At 34.7% G+C, this 19,932-nt stretch overlaps 2 protein-coding genes across 2 annotated transcripts in view; one reads left to right on the forward strand and one right to left on the reverse strand.

Annotated features, from left to right (window-relative positions):
* Positions 1-4,186: 4,186 nt before the first annotated feature.
* On the reverse strand, positions 4,187-13,531 carry plin2 (perilipin 2). Its single transcript, XM_056473801.1, has 8 exons — positions 13,351-13,531; positions 13,142-13,184; positions 12,021-12,216; positions 11,857-11,939; positions 9,669-9,954; positions 7,502-7,686; positions 7,287-7,415; positions 4,187-5,891 (listed from the first exon to the last, which is right to left on the reverse strand). Exons 1-8 carry the CDS (start codon positions 13,383-13,385, stop codon positions 5,514-5,516), a joined length of 1,335 nt encoding a protein of 444 aa, XP_056329776.1. The 5' UTR covers positions 13,386-13,531; the 3' UTR covers positions 4,187-5,513.
* Positions 13,532-18,368: 4,837 nt separating this feature from the next.
* Positions 18,369-19,932, forward strand: part of hip1 (huntingtin interacting protein 1) — an 89,287-nt gene continuing 87,723 nt past the window's right edge. Inside the window, 1 exon segment of the mRNA XM_056473081.1 lies at positions 18,369-18,771. Within this exon segment, the coding sequence (XP_056329056.1) occupies positions 18,652-18,771 (120 nt within the window). The 5' untranslated portion in view covers positions 18,369-18,651.

The raw sequence follows: 19,932 nt of genomic DNA on the forward strand, positions 1-19,932 counted from the left end.
ATCGAGGCAACGCTGTGTGTTTGTTGGGTAGTAGCTCACCATGTACGTCGGTGGACTTAAAACGCAGAGAGGAGTTGACCACGATGACAGAGTTCGAGTCTGGTGAAGAACGGTTGCAGAAAGCAGGTAAGACAAAAACTGAAGCCAAAAGATAAAATAAACGAGTGAATAACAGGTTGAGAATGTGGTAAAAATAAGGCGAGGGCTTTTCTTTTTCTGAATTGGTTTTTAAATTTGTTGGTTGGGTTTAGGGAAGTGGGTGGGTGGGGTTAATCTGTGCTTTTTAAAATACTATTGGTTGAGTTTAGGGAAAGTGGAGGATGGGCGAAGAGCTTAGAATCACCAAGAGGCGACACTCAATAGAACGTTCCATTGCAACAGCCCCATATTCCGCCATTTTGGAGTGAAAGCAATTTGCCGTCCATTGGATCTTATTGCTGTCACGATGGAAAGCAGCTGTTTTGTTTTTTATTTATTTATTTAAAAAGCGCATTAAATTTGAGACAACCTGAAAGACGACAATACAACACTTACTATCACAATCATCAGCACTTTTATTAGTTTATTTTACAGACTTATAATATGCTGTTGTTCTATTGGAATTTTCATTCCAAAATGGCAGCCGCGCCGTCTAGTGGCTGTTTCCCAAATCGCACTAGAGTTACGCCTCTTGGTGATTCTATGCTCTTCGGGGTGGGTCAGTTATTCAGTCAGTCAAACAGTCAGTCGACAGCGGCCTCTGGGGGATTTACGAGAGAACATCAGGCGAGAATAACACTAGCGGGAGAAATTTGAGATCTCATAAAGATGCCTCTCACAGCAGCCTCTAGTGGATTTGCGAAAACAAAAACTTTTATAAATTTATTTTATTTTTATTGGAATGTTCAACAAGAATACAGAGATATACAGAAAGTGTATAAATCCTATAACAACAAAAATAGACAACAGAACAAAACAAAAATAGAAAAAAGGTACATTTTCAGATATTTTATGTATATTTAAACTTCAAAGAAATGTATTATAAACCTTATACAATATAAGTTATTAACACCTATTGTTACGTCTGTGATGGAAAATGATGAAACAAAGATTCAAATGCAGTTCAGTGGGTTTATTGTGAAGTGCAGAAAATCGGGAATGATAACATAGTGAAAAAACATGACAAACAAAAACAGGCTAAAGAATAACAAAACCAAACCTGGGAACAACACAATCATCACGGGGGTACTAGGAAAACTACTCATTAATGAAGGACTAACAGAACCAGTGTCCTGACATTTTATCCTACCGGTCAGATTATGCTACAAACAATGTATTTGAATGGTTCTGATGTTGGTGTTAGGGATTAGGTAGGTTAAGGTGATATTACAGCTTCATATCACACTACTCCACATTAAAATTTACACTGGTAGCAAAATCTGATGGGTAGCATATTGCTTCATCAAATTGTGCTATTTTTTGAGGGAGGTAGGAAAATCTGACAAGGTAGAAAATCTGACAAAAGTAGCTAAAGCCTGCCCGAAAAGTAGTTAAATGTTGCCAGATGATATCACGCACTTATTTGCATATCAGTGACGTCATCCCGTAGTATCTGATAAGCCTGGTGTCTCTACTCTTGAGGTGCCATATTATATTATAATAAAACATACATCCAGATGCACGTCATTGCGTAATCAAAACTCAATTAAATACAAAATAATTAATGTTTTCTCAAACTGACTGGTCATCTCCGAAAAACAATATGTCCATTTAGATTTGTATGAAAAATAGAGTTGACTATTTGTAAAAGTAAAACAAACACTTTTTGATAAGAATTTTTTTATTTTTAAATATAACACTGATGATGGACAGTTACATTCTGTTAAACAATCACAGCTTGTGTACTTTTTTAACTTGTGAAATTAACACATTTGTGAAAATGACAACAATTATAGCACTATTGGAATTTATTGCTTCCTAAATTACCAACAATTATACATGTTAACAAATATCAGTAAATTAACAGTTATGAAAAACAATCTGAGCTAGCAATTTACTCTACTGGGAAGCCTGCAGCCTCTTTTAAATCACTTTCTAAAAATTGCTAAAAGTAGCCAAATGAATGTTAAAAATTGCTAAATTTGTTGCTAGGTGCTTTTTGGAGAAAAAAAAAAGTTGCTAGGGTAGTATGAAAAGTTGCTAAATCTAGCAACAAAATTGCTAAGTTGGCAACACTGGGACAAATCCATAGAACACCTGGTATAAATACACAAAGAAACAATTAACTAAAGCTGACGACACAATTAATAAACAAGACAACCAATAAAGAACACACAGGAGAACAAACGAGAAGCATGTGACATGAATAAACCAAACTAATGGTTTATATACACCTATAGAGTAGTGTCATTTTCATCAGCAAACATCTAAAATCTTTGATAACACATAGTTAGGTTTAATTGTCACTATAAATAAATATCTGTACATGATCAGTTCTCCACAGTTTCTGATTCATGTTTTTATTTGTCCCTGTTTATTAATGCTTTTGAACGGCATTATGGGACCTTGATCTTTCCTCCAACAACTTTTAACCTTATTAAGGTTTATATTATGAGGCTTATAAGGTTGTCTGGGTTGGTGTTGTAAATTACGGTACAAAAACCTTGTAATAAACAGCCAGTACATTTATTTCTCTATATTATTAATTATATTACTTGGCGACACGGTGGTGCAGTGGTTAGCACTGTCGTCTCACGGCAAGAAGATCGCTGGTTCGAGTTAGTTGGCATTTCTGTGTGGAGTTTGCATGTTCTCCCCGTGTTGGCGTGTTTCCCCCACAGTCCATAGACATGTGGTACAGGTAAATTGAATGAACTAAATTAGCTGTAGTGTATGAGTGTGAATGAGTATGGGTGTACTCCCAGTGTTGGGTTGCAGCTGGAAGGGCATCCAAATTCAAATTCAAAAGTTGCTTTATTGGCATGACAAATGTATTGCCAAGGCATTTATAGAGTTTACATAAAAAGTAACATACATATATCATAATGTAAAAAAAAAAACAGTACACACAATATATAGTAGTAGTAAAAAATAAATAAATAAAAAAATAATAATAATAAATATATATATATATATATATATATATATATATATATATATATATATATATATATATATATATATATATATATATATATATATAAAATAATAATAATTAAATAAAATATAATTGAAGGGCATCCACTGTGTAAAGCATATGCTAGATAAGTTGGCAGTTCATGCCATTCCCATGACCTCAAAAAGACATTTTAGGCAACCTCAAATACAGAAAAATGTGTGTCAAATGCCCTGTGTGCTGATCTGCCATTAGCATTTTAAATACTGGGTTCTAAGTGTGTAAAGGGTTTTAAATAGAGTTTTTAATGTGATCTATGATGACATTGAATATATTTGTGTTGCCTGTTTTTTCTGTGATCTGTGTGATGTGAACACTGATGTGGTTGTGTGGTGAAGCCACAGATAAATTTCCACTTGTGGACAATAAAGAAAGTTTAAAAAAATATTCCGCTGTGGAAACCCCTAAAGAGACTAAGCCGAAGGAAAATCAATGAATTATATTACTTGTCAATAACTTGTCAATACAGCTAACATGTCAATAAACGTCACTTTGTTAAACTGCACAGTTGAATTTTCAACATCCAAAGTCAACAGAGCAGAGATCAAGGTCCCATAATGCAATTCAAAACCGTAAATAAACAGAAAACCCTTGTGAATCACTAAATATGGAAAACTATTAACAGATATTTTTTTATTATGTATATTACTTAACATAAATGCTGTGTAAGTGAATGATTCTGTGTTAGTCATTATTATTTAGGTACTTTATTGTATAAATTGTTAAGTGATTTTTGAGTATTTATATCATGGTAATAAGTAATCATAACAGGTTACATTGTTTAATGTACCTAAACAACAATAGTATCATGTATCAGGACTATGTATCATGGCTTAGGCAAAAGAGATGTATATTATTAGAATTCCAATCCGAATTTAGGTTTATTTTCCCATTGATTAATTATAGGACTGTATTTGATTGTTACTTATGATATTTTGATCGAGATAATTAATTATCAGAACAGGACACCAATCAGAAATGGAAATAAGATACTAATGTCAAGGTGAAAACAACATACACAATAAAAATAAATGTTGTCATAATATTATTTTATTAGAAATGTACAAAACCAATATAAAGCCAGCATACTGAATATAGTGTGCACAATCAGGCATATCCAAATAATGCAGCAAAGAAAGTCATTATCATCACAGAAAATATCAATGTTTTCAGTGTAGAGAATATTTTTACTGACAAGAATGTGTGATTGTAAAAAACAAATGATTAAAGGCACAGTTTTAATTTACTCTCTATTTTTCTATTCAACACAAAATGAGATATTTCGAAGAATGCTGGAAAGGTGACCATTGACTTCCATAGTACACTCACTGTCAAAAATGCTGCGTTCCACACAATCGATTTTGTGTTAGGACAACATGAAAGGATTAAGTTATCTTATTACTTTTTACAATTTTAAGTGGATGTTGAACGTCTAAGTCGTCCGCCTAAAAACTCCAGAATTGTGTTGTTTCAGCCTATTTTAAATAAGCAGCTTCAACAAACAGCAAAAGTCACTTTTTTAGTTTTTACCCCTTGAATAAGTCGTTTAAAATTTTTAAGTTGAATCAATATAACTTTTCTACACTGAAAATATATATAGTTGACTTAAAATAAGTGAGTAAACTCTGCCTTATAATGTTTAAGTAAATGAACTGTGCATAATTTAAAAAGTTAAGTTAGATGAACTTAACAATTCTAAGTCAAAACTGGTTTACTCACTTTTTTAAGTAAAGTCAACTTGTCGCTTCTAAAGCAACAGGTTTACTCACATTTTAAAGTAAAGAAAATAATCACTTCTTACAATTTCGCCGTCTCAACTCACATCAGTCAGACTGACTAAAATTATTAACTTTAACTTCGCATGACTTAAAAATGAGTTGAAACCTGATTAACTTATTCATTCATTCATTCATTTTCCTTCGACTTAGTCCCATTATTCATAAGGGATCACCACAGAGGAATGAACCGCCAAATATTCCAGCATGTTTTACGCAGCGGATGCCCTTCCAGCTGCGTAACACCCATACACTCTCACATTCACACTCGTACACTACGGCCAATTTAGTTTATTCAATTCACCTATAACGCATGCCAACTGAACCAGCCTGGACTCTAATCAGCGACCTTCTTGCTGTGAGGTGACAGTGCTAACCAGTGAACCACCTTGTCACCCCTTGATTAACTTATTAAGATAGGTTGAAGCAACATATAAACATTAGCTGTCATGACTTTGTGTGTAGGAAAACAAAATGGACGTCAATGGCTACCGGTTTAGAACATTATTAAAATAACGTCTTTTGTGTTCAAAAAACAAATCAGGTGACTCAATAATGACAGAATTGTAATAATCGATTAAGCTTCATTCAGTGACTTGAAGGGTCCTCTGTTTGCTACATTTGGGCCCGTTTTCAGTGGCACGCTCCACACGTGGGTAAAATGGACCCACCAACCAGTTGAGAGGAGTGTTGTTGAGCAGGTAGTCCATCACGTTGTCCATGGACTCTGTGATTCTGCTGAGCTGTGAGCGGCTGGAGGACAGGACGGTGCTGGACAGATCCCCCAGGACGGCCGCTTTACTGAAGCTGCTGTAGATCTCCAATGCGGAGCGGCTGACGGAGACCACCTGGAGCTGGACATGCTGAGGAAGACCCCTGAGACTGGACACCAGCACCACACATGTGCTCTGAAGTTGCTGGCTGAGGCTGTGGGCGATGGCCAGTGTGCGCGACTCAATTTGCTGAGTGGAAAAAACAAGGAAACATATTTGACTGATTCATTCGAGTAATGGATTCACTACTATAGAAATTATTAAGGGTATAGTTCACGCAAAAAATTATATTTAGGATCTGGGTCAAACCAGCCTCTCCCTGTGTCACGATCACCAGCAATCCAGCCTGTGCAGATCGTTGGTAAATACACAGTTCGCTAACCAACTACAAATCTGCCAGCAAAAGAACTACAAGATTCAATCATGCACCACTCACACACCTGGCCTAGATCCTGTCTGATTGCAAACACTCACAGCTGAAGCCACTCATTAACTGATTACTTGGACTATAAAGAGAGCACTCACACACACATCTGGGCTGAGTCTTGTTATACTGAAGTGTGAACATTACGACGCGTTTTCCTTGCCTTGTCTTGTCGTGTTTTTGACCCTCGCCTTGTTTGTTTGTTTACGTTGCCTGCTTGTACTGACCATCTGCCTGTTATTACGACTCTGGATTTCCTGTGTACATCTGTTTGCCCCTGTGTTGACCATTGCTTGCCTGACCATCCTGCTAAAAACCCTGCATTTGGATCTGAACTCCGTTGTCAGCGTTCCGCTTCACATTACACCCTGGTCCCCAAGGCTCTGTGTGGTTAAGTGGAAATTCAAAATTGACCCAAAACAAATCATTAAGATTGGCAATGAAAATTCGCAGAAGTGGTTCGACCGGCATACTTAGAGCCGTGGAAGTTTTAAAACAAGAAAAAATAAATTATAAATTATATTTAATCACTGACTTTCAAGTGGTTGCAAACCTTTATGAGTTTTCTTTATTTGGTGGAACAAAAAAATACATATTTTAAAAAATGTGTAGCCATTGACTTCAGTGGTAGGAAAAACAAATACTATAGAAGTCAATGGTTACAGCTTTTCAGCAGTCTTCAAAATATCTTCTTTTGTGTTCGACAGAAGATGAAACAAGTAAAGGTTGAGAAACTGATTACAGATTTTTCCGTTTTGAGTGAACTACCCTTTTGAGTGAAACACGAGGACGCAAGATCGCTAAAGAACTCATATTGAGAAACAGCCATGCATTGATGGTGCTCCTCCAGAAACGTGGTTGAGAAACACTTCCCTATAATATATTTCTTTACTTTTTTCTTATAAATTCAGTTTTATTTCCATTAAAATTAAGATACAGGAAACCAATAATGTAATTATTTTAAGTTTTAATTATTAATCATATTTATTTTTGCTCTTTCGAATTTTATCAGCAGTTTTAATATATTTCTGTCACAATAATGTATACAAAGTAAAAGCCTTCTCTGTGTACATTAAAAGACAAAAATTCTTAAGTGAAATGGAATAAATCATGATCAATTTGCTGTATATGTTGCTAAAAAGCGTTAATATCTCTGATACCTCAGCTTCACTGTCTGTTTCGCTCTCTGTTTCTTGGCTTTGAGAAACACTCTTCCAGCCCATCAGTGAACCCAGTTTCTCCTGCAGCTTTTGGTTCGACCCATCAATATTCTTCCTGGTAAATTCAATCTAAAAACAAAAGCAATAACATGAGTTGCCAGTACTTTGATTACATTACTGTAGACCTCTGAGGGTTCATCTGAAGATCAACCTACTATATCCATGGTGTGGTTAAGCTGTGAGATGGACTCCTGTCCGCGCTGCACGGCATGACGAACTTTCTCCACAGCTCTCTGATAAGTCCTGTCTCTGACTTTAATGGACAGAGAGCCCAATCGGACATAATAATTGGCCAAATCGCTGTCATTTTCTAATCCTTCAGTATTCCTCTCTTCACCTTCTGAGAGAGAAACGAGACAAAGGCACATTTGTTAAGATTTCACAATCTTCACTTGTTAGATCTTTATTTGCAAGATTAGTGAGGCTCACGAAATGAGAGTAATTTCAGATTTCTGGTCAACAATCTGTTTGAGACGTGAACGAGTCGGATGTTCCGCACATGAATGGGGTTAATTTTCTTTTTCCAGGGAAATGAAGTAATTCCCAGCACTATTTGACACACATAACAGAGCATATAGTATGGATGCTCTTGTTAATTAGTTTAAAAAACCATGTCTCGTAAGAAGCATGTCACAAGACTATCACAAGACGTGAATCTGAAATGTACATATGCAGTGCAAGAGGCATTTATGGATGCCTTATAGAAAAAACATTATAATAATTAAATTGTGTTTAAATTTAGCCAATTTTTGATTTTTTTTTTTTAACAATTTTCCATACAATGACAGTCTTTCATCAAGACATTTTGTTTAAAAAATGGAAACATTACAGTAAATTATGGTAGAGGTATGGATTTTGGGTGAACTATAATATAATATAATATAATATAATATAATATAATATAATATAATATAATATAATATAATATAATATAATATAATATAATATAATATAATATAATATAAAATAACATAATATAATATAATATAATAAATTAATAATAATAATAAAGTATTAATAAAATAATTTAAAATTTGAGGAATTATTTTAAGTTTAAATAATTATAATTAATAAATATAATAATATTTTTATAGTACTTTAATTATATTTATCTTAACTTCTCAGAATTTGATCCTACTGTACAATTTTAATGTATACAATACCCAAATTAGGCTATTTAAACATACAGTAGTGCATCTTAAAGGGATAGTTCACCCAAAAATTACAATTTACTCATCATTTTTCAAAATAGCTTCTTTTGTGTTCTAAAAGATTTGGTAAAAGCTGAGTAAATTACAATTTTAGGCTCACTTTTCCTAAAGTGTTCTTATTATAGTTTTTTATATTAGGTTCCAAAAATATGTTGTGAAGCTCTCTTGTGATTACATCCATCTGAGGTCAAAATGCAATTTTCTTTTCTTTACATTTTTAAATTTTCTTTGTGTCTGAATCACTCCATTCAAGGATCCAGTCTTTCTAAACCCCGCCTTCTGAGTGCCTGTCCTGCTCTGATTGGTCAGATTTCCCAGTCTGCTCTGACTACTCCACCGTTTACAGCATGCCAAAAAGAAAACACCTATTACCAACTATTACTGACTATTAAATGTCAGTAATATTAACAACAATAAAACCAGTAACAATGGAATCGGTTTAATCACATCAACTCAATTTTCGACATTTGGAAGTACATTAAAAAAGTGGATATATTTTCCCAAAAGCAGCATTTTCTCTACCTGTCGACAACATCAAACTAAAGTTTTTTAGGTTTCAGCTATAGTTTTTTTGGGTAAAAGTATATTGTCACGATCACCAGCGATCCAGTCCTGGCAGATTACTGGTGAACTCTATATGTCATCTTAACGAACTACTAATCCCACCATGCCGTTTCACACATCCCAGTTGTCGATCACCGCTGTTGACCAACACTCAGCTGAAGCTGGTGATCGCTGATTATTTGGACAATTTATACACCATACACACACTGGTTCATAGCTGAGTCTTTGTTGTAGCGAGTGTTTCTAGTGTTTCTTTGTTTTGCCTGCCGTGTGTTTGACCTTAGCCTTGTTTATTTTTGTGTGCTGTTTCGCTGCCTGTCCCGACCATATGCCTGCTTATTGACTATGATTTGGATTACCTGTATACTCCAGTTTGCTCCTGTATGGACCATTGCTTGACTGTAGGGCTAATCTTATTAAAACTGCACTTGAATCCTTACCTCTGTTGTCCCAGACCCACTACATCTGTGACAAATACATTGTTTGCATTGTATGCAGCCACACACCTAGCGGAACACCGTAAACTAATAGTAAATGAGGCCCTCACCTTTTTCCTCCTCATTTTCAGGCAAATAGTGCTCCAGCAGCGTCTCAGATGTGCTCAGTGCATTGTCCACTCTGCTGGACACCAGTTTGAGCATCCTGCTGTCCATCATCGTCTGGACTCCACCGCTGACCGCAGTCTTGGTCTTCTCCACACTGCCCTGCACTGCCCCGCGTGTTCGGTCCATCACATCATTCAGGGTGATAGAGACAGACTCCTTGGCACCGCTCACGGTACCGCTGACAGCCTCCTTGGCTCCTGTCACTGCATCTTTAGCATTGGCCACAATCTGTAAGAGAAGAATAAACATTAGAGACCTGACAGAACTACAGTCTCCTGAAGAATTCATTATAAATGGCCATTTTATCCATAGAAAAAAAATGACAGTTGAAGTCAGAATTATTAGCCCCCCTGTTTATATTTTCCCCAATTTCTGTTTAACGGAGATTTTTTCAACACATTTCTACACATAATAGTTTTAATAACTGATTTATTTTATCTTTGCCATGATGACAGTAAATAATATTTGACTAGATATTTTTCAAGACACATTTATACAGCTTAAAGTGTCATTTAAAGGCTTAACTGGGTTAATTAGGTTAACTAGGCAGGTTAGGGTAACTAGGCAAGTTATTGTATAATGATGGTTTGCTCTGTAGACTATCAGAAAAAAAAGCTTAAAAGGGCTAATAATTTTGACCTTAAAATGGTTTTTAAAAAATTATTAATCTAGTCGAAATAAAACAAATAAGAATTTATTCAGAAGACAAAACATTATCAGACATACTGTGAAAATTTCCTTTCTCTATTAAACATAATTTGGGAAATATTTAAAATAGAATAAAAATTAAAAGGGGGGCTAATAATTCTGACTTTAACTGTATTCTAAATTTTTTCTCATTCATTCATTCAATCATTTATTCTCTTTTCAGCGTAGTCCCTTATCTATCAGGGGTCGCCATAATGGAATGAACTGCTAACTATTCAGGCATGTCGCAATAGCCTAGTGGTTAGCGTGCTGACATATGGTGCAGTGGCACGTTAAGGCATCCCAAGTTCGAATCCCGGCTTAAGGACATTTCCCAACCCCCCACTCCTCTCCGACTTGGCTTGCGGTTTCAATACTGTCCTATCTAATAAAGACAAAAAGGCCAAAAATAAACCTTAACAAAAAAACCTATTCCGGCATAGGTTTTACACAGTTGATGTCCTTCCAGCTGCAATATTTTTTTTATAGTATATAAACGTTTTTAGATAGCATAGCACAAATGAATCATTTATGTTATTCATTTCATTCATCATGTGAGTGGTTGGAGCTAAAGCTAAATTTTTGGTGCAATTTGCTCACTATTACTCTCTGATTGGTGGACTTTAAAAAAAATGTATCATGTGCCTTTTCAACTCAAATTCAGCTGTTAAACACGATTATTTTAAGGTAAAAAAATTGAATGAATAATGGCTTTGGCAACTTTATTAACAGGTCTGTCTTTAAAGATTTAGTTATTGTTAAATTTAAGTTTTCTAATTGAGAAAATTAATTAACTAAAACCTAATCATTGCACTTTATAGTACAAAAACAAGCCAATTAATTGACAATGTGCCAATTCCCAAATCATAGCTTTTGTTTTTTTGGTGTTAATTTTTCTTTTTTTATTCTTTTAAAACCTTTTTAACACATTTTAATCTGTTTGGATCTGTTTTTAATCATTTTTATTCTTTGTTGTTTTTATTTTGTTATGCTTGTCTCTTTTATTCCTGTTTATGTAAAGCACTTTGAATTACCATTGTGTATGAAATGTGATATAAATAAACTTTCCTTGCTTTATTTTTTTTTAACTTTAATTAAAAGGTTTGCAGTGTTGTGATGCACATCATATCTGGTTTGTTTTATTCATGTTTTATAACATCTGATAAATTCTTATAGAAAAAATATGCTGCTGTAAAGTGTGTGGTTACTAATGCTCTTTATTACTGTGATGTCATGTGAGAGACAGTTTGTCCCCATGCCAGTAAACACGTGATCAGAAAAGAGCTGAACAGATGTCTTTGCCAGAGAAAGTGGAAGTTATCATTATTTTTAATAAACGAATATGAGCACACTTTAATTTTTTGAGAACTCAATAAAATGATTAATAAAAATAATCAAAAATAAAATAAAACTATTAACTTCATTCCCATGGTGACTATTTACCTCTTCAGATGGCTTGTGTAGGATCGGCAGAGTCTTTTCTATCTTATCCAGTCCTTTGCACGCCAAGTCATTTGCCATAGAGACTACAAAAAAAAAGTTTGGTTAAAAGCACAGTCACACTGTAATCCGCCCTCATCTCACCCTGCAAACAACAATAGACTTACTCTGAGGCTCCAGTTTGCCAATGATTGGTAAAGCGCTGTGAAAGGCAGCTGAGGTTATGGATTTGACACCATTCTCAGCAACCTCGCACACAGACTTCAGGTACGGGTGGTTGTTCTTGGTGTTGACGTACACGTTCGACACCATGTCGTAGGTGGACACAACCAGGGGAAGGTGAACAATTCGAGCAACCACATTCTAGAAAGGAACAGACAGGGATGAGAAGATTCAGTCACATTTCATCCAACAAGCATCATATTTACATTTCAAACTAAACATCTTTCTGCAAAAAACTAAGCAAAACAATTTTACAGCATTTTTTTTACTTCTAACATGGATCTTAAAAGATTCTGTTTGCTCTCTTTTCATAACATTGTTTTGATTGCAGCACTAGAACACATACTGTGATATATTGTAGTAAAACAGCCCAAGAATTGTTGTAAATGGAAGATATATCACTGCATGTGATGACTTGCTGCCCAGGGTTTCTGCAGATTTCACCAAATCAAATTTAAGACTTTAAAGACCTTTTAAAGACCATGAAAAATGAAATTTCAGACGTATATAGGGCTAAACGCTAAGGATTTTTAATGGCCTAGCAGAAAAAAAATCTAATAAGTCATTTCTTAGCCACATATTTTAAATAATGTGTCAAAACAAGCAGACCTTAGTTGTATACATACATTTTTGTTCAACATAACCTAAAAAACTCTTCAAATGTTTGCACATCAGACTACAGTTATAATATTAGTTATCAGTAGTTTTTCTAAAGGTTTTATTGAAATTTGTTGTTGGTGATTGGATGTGTTTTGGATAGATTGGGTAGCTTTACATAAAAATCAAGACCTGTTTAAAATTATTTAAGACCTACAAGACAATATTTCAGTGAATTTAAGACTTTTTAAAACCTAAAATTGTGTTTTTGAAATTTAAGACATTATTAGACATGTTAAGACCCAACGAATACCCTGCTGCTGTTGGCTAACTGTATGTTGTGTTTCTTTTAAAATACATTTATGCAAATATATGTACTGTCATCTTTGCTTTGTTACCCTACCAAATAAGCAAAAAAGACAAAAAAATTCAACATTATGTGACATTAATGAGGATTAAAGTGGCAAACCTGGTTATTTGCATCCTCCATAGAACCCATGTTAGCAGAAAATCTGCAAAAGAAAATAGTTTAAATCGTTAGCAGACTGACATCTCCTTAATTTAAAGCAGTAGACTAAATAACACATAGGCCTATGTTGAGAGAGCACATTAAACATAAAACGATGTAGGCTATACATAGGCTACAGGCACAAGAAACAGATCTAAAACGCTTTTTACCTGTTGAGCAGTTTGAAGTGCAGAAGAAAGCTCATGAAGTGCTTCTCAGTTGCTGTAATGAGGATTGAGCGACTGCTTCAGATTTTATAGGAAGGAACTTTGGCGATAGACTGAAGATGACGTCACGACGAACGATGTAGTCCAAAGGTCGGGGATTTCACTTCGTGACCATGAAAATGACATAAACCGGTGTTTGCGAGGTTCATTTGACGGTTAAGCAGTAGTTCTAAAAACGGTTATAATACACAATTTAAAAACATTACGCAGTTTGAGTTTAATTTGCAGTTTGACATCTGAAACATGTTTTACAAAAACTACGTAACGTTAGCCGCTGACATACTGTAGCAACTTCCGGTTTTATTGACCTAATTATTGTGTAATCTAGGTTGAAGTTCACACATAGTGTCTGTACAGGTGAATTAAGGCACATATGTTGTATCAGGGCATATAGGCTAAAAGTCATCGACCATCGTCACAAGGACTTTGTCAAAATGTTGTCATCCGTCTGACATCATCATCATTAATGGATGAGATCACTCTTCTTCAGCATCTCGAAAACACATGCATAAATGAGAATAGACTAAACTCATCTGAGGAAAAATAACTGAAAGAAGTCCCGTGCTCAGTAAATTCGTACTGTGAAATAAAAGTTTAAAGAAACCATATCTAAATATGTAGCCCTAATGTGTGCCTATAATTCAAAGCTGAAATTTCGTTATAATTTTCACAGTGTTCATTTTCATGATCCTTCAGAAATAATTGATTTGCTGCTCTACTATGTATGATAATTTATAATTCATGCTCAGTCATTAGGCTAATAATGGTTCTTATTGTTATTATCAGTTAAAAATAAAATTATGATTCACTTTTTGTGGATACTGTGATAGGGTTTGTTTTTCGGGATCTTTGATGAATATAATGTTCAAAGTAACTGAAAAACAAAATTTTATTTAAATGAAATATTTAGTAACATTAATGTCTTTACTGTCACTTTTGTCACTGACAATAGCATCAATTTAATGTGTCCTAAAAGAAGAAGAGTATTTCCAAAACAACAACAACAACAACAACAACAACAAAAAAAAGAAAATTCTGCATTTTCATTTTCACCCTCACTTGTTCCAAGCCTGTTTGAGATATTTTGAAGAATGTTGGAAAAAACATTGCTCAGAATATCTTGTTTTGTGTTCTACAGACGAAAGGAATACATAAAAGTTTAAATAAAAAATAAAAAAAACATTTGGGAGATTGTACATTATCTGTCCCTGAAATAAAAAGATAAATACAGTGAATAAAAAGTATTTCATCCCAAGAATGTCTAAAATTAACTGATGGTTGATTTCTGTGAGTTGTTCTGTAAAGAAATATGTCATTCTGTTTGTTATTAAAACACGTTACAAATGTAAAAACCCTGTCATTGTCCTTGTCCTCAGCCCAATTGAACCTACAGCTTTAATAGTTTTGTAATGCTAAAAACTGTTATTTAGAAAAATACTTCAGAAATAGCAAGTTTACGTTGTTATCATTCACATCAATTGATTAAAAACATGAAATTGTAAATAGATTCTACAAATAAATACTACAAATATATAATACAAATACATTTACATTTGTCTCCATGTTTCTGTCAGTCCTGTCACATTTGCATTAAATGTGAAATGCACTACATGTTAAAGGCCATGACTCGGATGTGACATCATTTGATGGAGGAGAGCTGATAGTAATAAAGGATGTGTTCTGTCATTCATTAATTCATTCATTCATTCATTCATTCATTCATTCATTCATTTTTACCTTTTTATCATTCAATTGTATGGTTTTATGCTTGTTTTGTATGATTTTTTGAGGATGACGAGCTTAAGTCAGGCCCTGTCCCTTTTTTTTATAAGTAAAATTGTACCTTTCTGGTAGAATGTCCCATTTTTATTTTTGGGAAAACCATCCTTTTTTTTTTTTGCTTTACACCATATAAAATAATTTTTCTTTTATAAAACGGGTTACATTCATTGGGAAAACAAACACAGTTGCTATTTGGAACCTTTCATTTTTCTATAGGTTGTATTCAAGAAGGTCTATATATTTTTGTACACTTTAGCTCAATTGGTAAATATATAAACACAGGTAAAATATTTAAACATATCTGTCGTCTGAGTGTAGTAGCGTTGTATAACCACTAGATGTAGCTACATTAAAACAAGTACGTTGGTTGCTACATTGTTTTGTTTTTATGAATATCCCAGTTGAAACAAATATTAGTTTATGAAAGCTTCATTTAAAACATAATCATAATTTAATCATAAGCTTTAAAAAACGTATTCTAATTCTTATTATTATTAATACGCTTAAGAGACTCAATATTGAATGAAATTTCAGCAAGGAAAGTATTAAGTCTGCACTCTCAGATAAAAAGGTACACGGGGATATAAATAATGTTCCTTAAGGAACAAGTTTGTACCTTTGTAAAAGTTGTACCTTATATGGTACAGAAAAGATCTCTTATGACACTGTTCTGTGCCTTTTATGGTACAATTGAAATGAAGGTACACAATTGTTCTCACAAAAAAGGTACATAAGTGTTGGACAACGCCTTTATTACAATGTCTATTAAATAAATATGACTGTAAAGGCAAAGTGATTTTATGAATAATTTCCATATCAAAACATGAATCATCATTTAAAAAGAAACAGTGGAATGAACCGCCAACTTATCCAGCATACGTTCTACGCAGCGGATTCCCTTACAGCTGCAATCCATCACTGGGAAACACCTATACACTCTCATTCACACACATTCACTACGGATTATTTAGCCTACCCAATTCACCTATAGCACATGTCTTTGGACTTGTAGGGGGGAAACCGGAGCACCCGGAGGAAACCCACGCAAACATGCAAACTCCACACAGAAATGCCAACTGACCCAGCCGAGGCTCGAAACAGTGACCTTCTTGCTTTGAGGCAACAATGCCAACCACCATGCCGCCCCGTCATTTTTAAATTTATTTAACTTTATAGTTACATATTAATAATATAAATATTAATCCATATATTTTATTTTATAGTATGTTGTATTAAAAACACAATAAACCCTGTAAAGCCATTGGTTGACAGTGAATTTAGAATTTAAAACAACATAATGTTGTAAATTCCCTGCAAACCATGCCATCTGGCGGCTTAATGCTTTATTCATTCCTTTCAATATTATTAAAAAACTGCAATATGTTAACTTTATCGAAGCATTGCGAGAGGAAATTGTTTTTTTTTTCTCACTTGTATATTAAAGCAAGCACACAGTGAGGATATTGAGGGTTACGGGGCTGACATTATGGTGTTGTTGACTGTGGTTTGCATATTGTGCTGACAGCAGAGAAGATAATGATCAGTCAAGGCACAGACCAAAAAGACTTCACACCGTCATTCTACTGAATCATTGAAACAAAACTCTGACTCGGCCATCTGATAGAATGTGCTTTGCAGGGAAATTGAATCTGGCCTCTGCCCATCAGAGAGAGAGAACAAAGATAGAGACTGCAGATGCCTACGCTATCTAATATAGTTATGCAAGCGGGGTCAGCAGACAATAAAAGTTTGACAGTCATATGTGTTGATAAAGAATGAATATTGTGTATGACTCCCATGAGCTTGGAGGACTGCATCCATACATCTCTGCAATGACTCAAACAACTTATTCTGGAATGGCCTTCATCTTACCCTTGACATGCTCAATAATGTTTATGTCTGGTGACTGGACTGGCCAATCCTGAAGCACCTTGACCTTCTTTGATTTGAGGATTCTTTGGTTTCTTTCTTGATGTTGCCATCCACTCTGCAGAATTTAAACCCAAACCATGATTTTTTCTTCACCAAACTTGACTGATTTCTCTAGGAATCTTAAATCCATGCAGGTTCCATTAGGTTTACTGCAGTATTTGTGATGATTGGGATGCAGTTCAACAGACGATTCATCTGAAAAGTCTACCTTCAGCCACTTTTCCAAATGATCAACTCGAAGTCAAGTTATTATTTGTTGCTCTTACAACTGGGATCGACAACAAGACTTTTGTCAGGTAACGTGTGTGTACATATATAAATTTGTCATGTATTTACATTTTTAAACAGTTGGTGTTGTTGTTGTTATGATCTCAGACTCAAAGATTTTGTAGAATATCTGAATTAATATTATATATTAAATATTATTACATTTACATATTGTTTCTTTGAATATGTTTATATGATTTTTATTTTTTTGCTGTTTCATTAAAAAATTGATATTGAAAGCAGGCCTAGTGTGCTGCTGTCGCCTCACAGCAGGAAGGTCGCTGGTTTGAGCCTCGGCTGGGCCAGTTGGCATTTCTGTGTGGAGTTTGCACGTTCTCCGGTGCTCCAGTTTCCCTCACAGTTCAAACACATGTGCTATAGGTGAATTGGGTAAGCTAAATTGTCCCTATTGTATGTGTGTATGAGTGTGTATGGGTGTTTCCTAGTATTGGGTTGTGGCTGGAAGGGCATGCCCTGTGTAAAACATATGCTGGATAAGTTGGCGGTTCATTCTGCTGTGGCGACCCCTGATTAATAAAGGGACTAAGCCGAAAAGAAAATGAATGAGTGAATGAATGAATGAATGAAAGTAGGCCTGTTAAAAATCAAACTGATAAGTATTGACTGTAGACAACAAATGTACTAATTGATCATTTATGGAACCACGTAACATTGTGGAAATAGAAACTGTAAAAACGTATTAAATTGTAATTGTAGACACTTTTTATATGTTATTTATTCAGTAACTGTAAATATTTGTATATATCTTTGGTTGTTTCACTATTAACAAAAATGTTTTACTAAATAACTTACAACTAACTGTTTATTCTTTTATTTGTCATAGTAAAATATCACAGGGAAAAACACAAAACCCGGAAAATACCGACTTTGTTAAAGCGTCAAGATAACTGTTTTTCAGGGCGGGAGCTGATGATTTTCCTCCAGTCGGTGTGTGTCAGCGCTGGGCGGAGCCTCTGTGGTGTGCTGCCGGAGTGGATGTGTATACAGTCTCTCGCGCGCACTGACGAGCTGTTTTCGCTTGCAGATCTGTGATTGCGCGCACAGACGCGTGTTTTGCGCGCTCGCGACCGGACAGCGGAATAGCGCTGCAATGATATCCATGGGCGGTGGACGAGGAAAATGACCTTTTGTAATAACGACGAGGGCTTGGGATTTTCGTGCTCAACGCTGGAGTCAACACACTATTTATGTTGATTTAGGAAGTCTCGGTCGGTCGCGCAGTTTGGACTTTTCTTTCCAGAAATGGACCGCGTCAAGAGTTCAATGCAGCAAGTCCCAAACCCGATCCCCAAAGTGCTCAGCCGTCGCGCTGGTGGTGCCAACAGTTTGGAACTTGAAAAGGAAAACTTCGAGCGCAATCAGGTGAGGAACAGTAAACACCACCGGACAAGTTTTTTCATGTAGTCAGTGCATCGCCAGCGAGCTGTTTATATGGCAAGCCCAATTAACGTTTATTCATTTAAACTAACCAGTGTCAGTTTTAGCTTTAGCAAGCAGGAAAGCATCCATTATGACAGCGTTTAGATACTACCATGTGTTCCTTTTCTGCATCTACTATTGTAATGTCATCCGTTACAGTCGCTTTATAGTTCAATTAAAATATTATTGGTGTTTCTTTTACTAACAAACTTTAATATATAGCTGTTTAATTGTTGTAGCCAGTTCAAGTAATCCTAAATAACGAATAGTCTTCCAACAACTACTTATTGAAACAGAATTAAATATTAATTATTTTTTACATGTGCCATTTGTTATAAATAAAAAAACTTTTAACTATAGAGATTGTAGTCAAAAATAAAACAAATATAATTGAAGAAACATGAGAAGCGTTACATTTTATTGAATGGATTATTTGCAGTTGCTATGTGCAATTTCTCATTGAAAATATTTTTTAAGTTAAAGAACCTTTTACCTTTTTTTATTATTAACACGACAGCAGCGATATGTTGGCCTGAAAATAAATAAATAAATAAAAAACTGTCATCAACTCTGTGTAAAACTACAGAAACAGGATATGTATAATATATATGATAACACACACATGCATATTGTTCATTGTAAAATGAATGTGTGATTAGCTGACAGGAGGGTATATGTAGTAATATGCAGAAGGACTTTTAATTTTCCAATAACCTGGGTCAAACACTTCCGGTGAACTGTATGCAATTACAAAATCAGCGCATTTAAGTTCTGTTTTCTTTAAAAATCAACGATTGATTGATATACGATTTATGAAATATACAAATGATTGATATATGATATAAAGTGGGTCTCCGAATGTATATGAAGCACTGCATTAAATTACATTTTCACCCGCCATGTCTTTAGAATATGAAAGTTAATTTTACCCCAGTACTTTCAATGGAGTTTCTTTGCTAGCCTGCTGATCTTGACGGTGTGTGCGTGTACACAGCTTTTTATCTTGTTTTGCGCTTGAACAACTAAGTGAATGGTAAGTCTATTTAACTGCTTATATTTTAAATACATTACAACATCGATGCTGTAAAAGGAAGCGCATAAAAT

This window comes from Danio aesculapii, chromosome 15 (genome assembly GCF_903798145.1).
Source record: "Danio aesculapii chromosome 15, fDanAes4.1, whole genome shotgun sequence".
Classification (NCBI taxonomy): Eukaryota; Metazoa; Chordata; class Actinopteri; order Cypriniformes; family Danionidae; genus Danio; species Danio aesculapii.

What these genes read in the sequence shown, in the direction of transcription:
- plin2 (XM_056473801.1), bottom strand. Translation starts at nt 13,385, where the DNA reads ATGAGCTTTCTTCTGCACTTCAAACTGCTCAACAG. An exon ending in TGGCAAACTGGAGCCTCAGA is followed by an intron (nt 11,940 to 12,020) that starts GTAAGTCTATTG and finishes TTTTTTTTGTAG; the next exon opens with TCTCTATGGCAAATGACTTG. An exon ending in TACACAAGCCATCTGAAGAG is followed by an intron (nt 9,955 to 11,856) that starts GTAAATAGTCAC and finishes CTTCTCTTACAG; the next exon opens with ATTGTGGCCAATGCTAAAGA.